The following is a 6,215-nucleotide window of genomic DNA, read 5'->3' as shown; positions in this document are numbered from 1 at the left end:
CCGAACCTGCTCATGAGCCCCTCAACCCTCCACCGTCCTCTCCCCTTGCCTGTCCACATGTGCATGAAGTGTGTATTTCAGCCTGTTTGTGTGTGTGGTGTGTGTGTAATCAAAAAGGTGAAAAAACAATTTCCCCCTAGGGGATATAAATGTATATCTCTTCCTTCTTCTTCCTTCTTTAAAGATGGTTAAAAGACAAATGACATAGTCACCCTGTAAGGTCAGCTAATTGTTATACATCAAGTTGCTGTCACATATATTTAATGGACTGTCTCCAGAGAGGATCAACAGAGGGTTTTTACAGCGGTCTCAGTAGCAGGTCGAGCGATCGGGTTCGAGGTCAAACACACACTTCCTGTTGTGGAGTGAAAAGAGGAAGCAGTGATGGTGGGATATAGAAACCCGAAAGCTGAAGTCGGATCTCCAAGTCTTTGACAGAACGAGCTCCTCTCCATCTGAAGCGGTGAGGTCAAACACACTTAATACTTAGAAGTCTGAATTGGGATTTTATTTGTAATCTGAAATTTATAATAAATGTTCAATTATTTGTTCATTAGGAATTCTTAAGCCAGATTTATTTCATAGAACATTTACGCATAATTCTTTAAAAACATGTAGAAAATATATAAATGCAATACGAACCAAATATAAAAATTTGGAGGGAGGGAGGGAGGGAGGAGGTTTTACTCTCATTCATCCACACAGACTGAATATTAATACACAGGTATTAAAAGACATTTTTACAAATACAGAGAAACTGTAGAAAAACAACAAGATAAAAGCAGCTGAACCAGAACTTATGTATTATTATTATTAACATTATTATGAGTTTTAATCCTTATTTTACCGCTTAAATACACGTTTCTACCATCAAAAGAAACAGTTTTTTGACATCATCTCGGTGGTTTTCTGTGTAATTTACAGTTTGTAATATAAAACGACTTTATTCCGTATAAATCCCTTAAAAATGCTGCATAAATAAAGTTTTACTGTTACAGAAACTGTATTTAACCTACAGTTTAATGTCAGTTTACCAACATTTTCTTTTTTTTACAGTGCAGCAAGAAAACTAAATTAGCATATTGATAGATTCTGTGATTTCTCATTAGGTAAATGACTTTCTTTATGGTTTTAATGTGGAAATTCTACTTTATTTGGACACACATTGTTTTATTTGTGTTAATACGCTGAAATGCAATAATTTATTTTAATGTATAGTAACACAAACTAACAAAAGATTAAGCTGCTTTTATTAATGATTTTAAGTCACTGCTTCCCCCAACGAGACCCCTTTTCTTTAATTTATTAAACTGACTCACATATTTTATAGACATTTAACATTATATTAAAAACTGAGCAATGAATCCAAACAGTGAACTCAGTAACTGTAGGAAGTTTGTGTAAAACCAGAGATTTGGATGAATTTTATGCAATTTATTTCCTTGTTTAGGGAACTTTTTATACAATTCTGTCTGTATTATGTATTTTTAAAATATGTTTTAACATTTAAAAGACTTAATAAGCTTCTTTATGGACAATTTACGTCACAATTTAAGTTATTTAGCCTTCAAATCAAGAAGGCCTCGCGATAACGACAGCAGTCTTTCAGAGCTGGTGGCGGGGTCCACCAGGGGACCGAAGATGTACGAGAAGACACTAAAAACATCAGTTAATAAAATAAAATGACTTTATTATTACCATTATTATTATATTATAACATATAATCTATAAAAATATACATTATAACATATCTTATTGTATATTGTCAGTGGGGGTTTTTGGGGCTCTGGCATAGAAACATTTGGGAACCCCCGTTATTAAAAGCATGGAGGGGATCTTTAAGCATTAATACTTAATTAATATATATTTAATACAGAAATATATATATATATTTAAAACTATACAGCTCCAAAAAACATCAGGATCGTTTAATAAGGTATATTAAATAACAGAGGATTCATAACAAATCAGCTTTAAGACACAATAAGAGGAACATTGATGTAATATTACAGAAAGATCATTAAAATCATACAGAGTGACACAATATGTGAATATATGTGATATTATAGGATATAATACAGACAGTTAATGTGTTAAATCTGATTGAAAACTGAGGTGGCAGCTCTACATGTTATAGTCACAGTTTAGACAATTTTATTGATTTCTAATCTTTAGATATTTCCATCCACAGCTTTAATAATGTGCCACAACAATTAATGTTTTTGAGTTCAGATATCTTCATTATATCCAGGTAAATATTGATATATGTGATTGTTTGTGGTTAAATCAGCATAAATGTCCCTTAAAGTCTCCATTATTATTACTCTAGATCCGCCCCTGAACCTGAATATATAAACATTACTCATATTTAATTAGATAATTCAGACAAACAGATAAAAAAATTTAAGTTTGAATAAGCAGTAAAAAGAGATTCACCTATAAATCGATATGAGGAAACAGAGGAAATATAAGAGAAGGAGGATTTAATGAAATACAATATAATATTCATAGGTATGTTTTCATTAGTGTTTAATCACCTGTAAATAAGAATCGTTGTTGTTACCTGAGAATGAGACGTTTTTATCTACAGAGGGAGGGTTAGTCCTCTTCTGGCAGAATCCGCCATGTTTCTACTGTAGCCCAGTGGCCAGTTTCATACGCAGGGTTTCTCTAAAAATGTGTGAACAGAATTTATCTAAATAAAGTCACTTAAATGCTTTAATTCTTTATACAAAAGTTTTCTTCCACTAAAGTTAATTATTACTTTACCTGTCAAAACAGCTGACGTACAATAAAAACATTTAGTTTCTTTTAGATGCATATTTGGGTTTATAAAAATTAATAAACTGAAATACAAACTAAAATTGTGATATCCTATACAGCATTATAATGATATAAAGTCAACTTAAAGAAAATGAGTCATATATTTCACACCTTTCAGTTCACTCAAAACGTCTGAGTTGCTTCAACGATTCATTCTGATTGACTTTAATTCGTATTTAATTCATTTTTGTTAACTGTGTCATCAGGTTTTACAGTGTTATTCGTAATATTTGTGATGTTTTTTGGTTTTAATTGAAAATATAAAAAGTTGCAAATATTATAGAAAGAAAAATGTTTTTCGACTAAATCTGGAGTTTTGCAAAATAGACCTTTTTCACAGCAACAATTTCAACACATTGGGTAAACACAGACGTTACCAATTAACTTTTTGTTCTAATACAATGTGTGTGTGTGTGTGTGTGTGTGTGTGTTACTCAGTAACCCTGCACAAAAACAATAATTTGGTTCGTGTAGTTAGAGGGCTTCAGGTTTGCTCAATCCCCCACCCAACTGCCAGTGGTGGAGGTGCATTGTGGGATGAAAAGAGACGATATTTCTGGCACATTTTTGTTAAACTGACAATAATAACCCAGTTATTCATTATCCTTCCCTCTTCCACTACACACGGTCTTTCAGAGGCTGTGGCGGGTTGTATTTTAAAGCTAGAGTGAAGATAGCATCCATCGGTACCAACCATGTCATGCTAGCGTGTTGCAAAGGAGGCTAAATAACGCTCCAAGGTTGGGCTACATTTTGGTGATGGAAAAACTGGCATGGCCATTTTCAAAGGGATCCCTCTGACCTCTGACCTCTAGATATCTGAATAAAACTGGGTTCTATGAAAACCCATTTTAAGATAATCCCATGCAGTGTTTTGCATGTGGTATAAATGTGTTATTTCTGCCCACAATAAGCTCCACATGACGCTGTTGTTGAGTAACAGACTCTCTGGATACGACACTCAGAAACAGATATGGTTTTTCTGTGTCGTGTTGCAGGCAGGATGAATGGATTTCTCTCCCTCGTCCTCCTCTAACAGCCGTGTCTCGTCCTACACGTCATGCTGTGTTAGTCCACAGTTTGATCGAGTGGAACCGGACAGCAGGCGTGTTATTATCCAAACCAATCAATCAGCCCCATCCCCTGCTTAACGAACCACGCGCACACACACACACACACTTAGTTAACAGAGGTCATGTAAAGGGGCGTGTGTGTGTCGTGTTAGTGCACGTGTGTGACTGGCTGAGGAGGGGGGATGGAGGCGTGTCGGACCTGGCAACCCGTGCAGTGTTTTATGGTTGAGTTAACGAGAATTAGGGAGGAGGCTGACACGGCCTGATTACAGCGGGTTGAACACTCATTTTACTGTCAGGAGATATTTTCATCAGCATCATCAATATCAGTTTTTATTTAAGTGGAGAACTTTATTTTAAGATGCACATTCATCTAGAAACAATCAAAATTTAATAATTCTCAATAGTTTTATTCCTGAACGGCTTCAGGACACAGTTAAGGAAGTTTCTCAATGATCTTGAACCTGATAGATGAGAGCAGAGATACGTCACTTTCAAAGCCAGTTTACGGTTTTATTTACTTTCCTAATCAACCAAGGACAGTAAAAGAAAAGATCTGTGGCTGATTATTTCCACACACAGAGGATGAAGAGGGACGAGTCAGCTGTGTCTGTTCCAACTTCCTCACAGGTTAGTAATGATCCGTTACTGAGGTCGAATGTGACAAATTGTGGTCTGTAGATTGAAGAGAGATGTCAGAGTCGTCAGCTGAGGTGGAAAATAAAAGCTTTACTTCCTTAAAACAGCGTTTTGTTTTAAGTTTGAGTTTGGTGTGACGAGTGTAATGGAGCAGGAGGGAATGTTGACCTTGAATAGTCACAGGTAAACTGAGCTGACCGACCTTCTAATAATGAACCTTGGAAACAGCAGAAAGTAACAGGAAGTGATCTCCACTGCCTGGTTGGTTTCTCTTAAATAATGAGGCAATTCTTTACATTTTTCTTTTGTTAAAAGAAAAAAAAATGTTGTATACGTTTGCATTTTACTTTGTTTCATTGTGCAAATAAACTAAACAGCGTTTGTTCAGGTTAAATTAGTTGTATTAGTGACGTCTCTTTGCTGTTTGCTGATGACACTTTTATCTTCCCATATGAAGTTTATACACATTAAGGGAAAGTTATTTCCCTTAAAGAACCAGTGTGTTGGATTTAGTGGCATCTAGCAGTGTAGAAGTGTATAAACATGAATGAATCTAGATCCAGTGTTTGGGAGAGACATGGCGTCCTCGGTAGTTGACCCGCTCCCTCTGTAGATAAAAATGTCTCATTTTAAGTTAACGAACCATTCTTATTTTTAGGCAGTTATACACAAATTAAAAAGTTGAGCAAGGTTCAACTTCTATGCAGACGACATGTTTAATTTTTGTAGCCTCTGTGTCAAAACATCACTCATTCTAAGGAAACAAAAACACTACAAAGCCTCATCATCAGGTGATAATACACTGATGATAACATACGTATGAATATTATATTACTCCTCAATGTTACACACACTGGAGCCATGTTAAGTGCTGATAAAGTTCCTCCATCTGTTTATGTCAGAATAAGACGGCGATGTTTTTATCTGAATGAATACAACTTATATATGTAGAGGCACGTTTGTAATATGCTTTAAAAAAGTTAAATAAAAGTAATCATACGATAACAACATTTACATTTGGAGGAATGTTGGCACTTATAACCTGGTAAGAGACAATCAGTGTGTATCGATATGTGTCTTGTCCAGTTAGAGAAGGTTTAAAGTTGGAGGAAACTGATAAATAAATGGTTCCTCGTACCGAAAATGTGGTCCTGATGGTTTGTTGTTTGTAGAAAACAGAACAGACTCAACCAGTCAGGTCGATAACTGAGAAGCTTATTGTGATTTTCTCTAATGTGAAATTCTCTCTTCTTTCTCTCTATTCCTCTTCCTCTTCCTCCCCCCTGCAGTCTCTGTGTTGCAGACGGTGCTGGTCAGTGCTGGTCAATGTGACTCTGTGTTTAAAGGTTTCTCAGACTGTCTGCTTCAGTTGGGGGAGAACATGGCCAACTATCCCCAGGACCTGGACGACAGGGACAACCTGCACAAGATCTGCCAGTAGGTTCACGATATCTTAATATATAATGTTATATATATATAACATCGTATGCTATATCAACAGAGGTCTGAAAATACAAAATATTACATAGTTAAAGGTTATATATGTAAAAATCACTTAGATACTCAATAGATGTCGCACTAGAGAACCAGCAGCCGGCCCATTGACAAAATCAGTAATTTTACATTAAACTGGACAGAAACATAATTAAAATGATTAAAACCATCTCTGTTAGTGTTTCC

The 6,215-nt window shown here is 35.5% G+C and overlaps 1 protein-coding gene across 1 annotated transcript in view; it reads left to right on the top strand.

The window, feature by feature from the left end:
• nrn1a (neuritin 1a) overlaps positions 1-6,215 on the top strand; it is a 27,626-nt gene that overhangs the window by 18,011 nt on the left and 3,400 nt on the right. Inside the window, exon 2 of the mRNA XM_035653598.1 lies at positions 5,825-5,972. Coding sequence (XP_035509491.1) covers positions 5,825-5,972 — 148 coding nt within the window. The remainder of the gene's footprint in view (positions 1-5,824; positions 5,973-6,215) is intronic.

Source organism: Morone saxatilis, unplaced genomic scaffold (assembly GCF_004916995.1).
Source record: "Morone saxatilis isolate NCDOM2014 unplaced genomic scaffold, NCSU_SB_2.0 Contig0, whole genome shotgun sequence".
Taxonomy (NCBI): domain Eukaryota; kingdom Metazoa; phylum Chordata; class Actinopteri; family Moronidae; genus Morone; species Morone saxatilis.
Note: the sequence above shows the minus strand (reverse complement) of the source record. Positions and strands in the feature narration are given on the sequence as shown.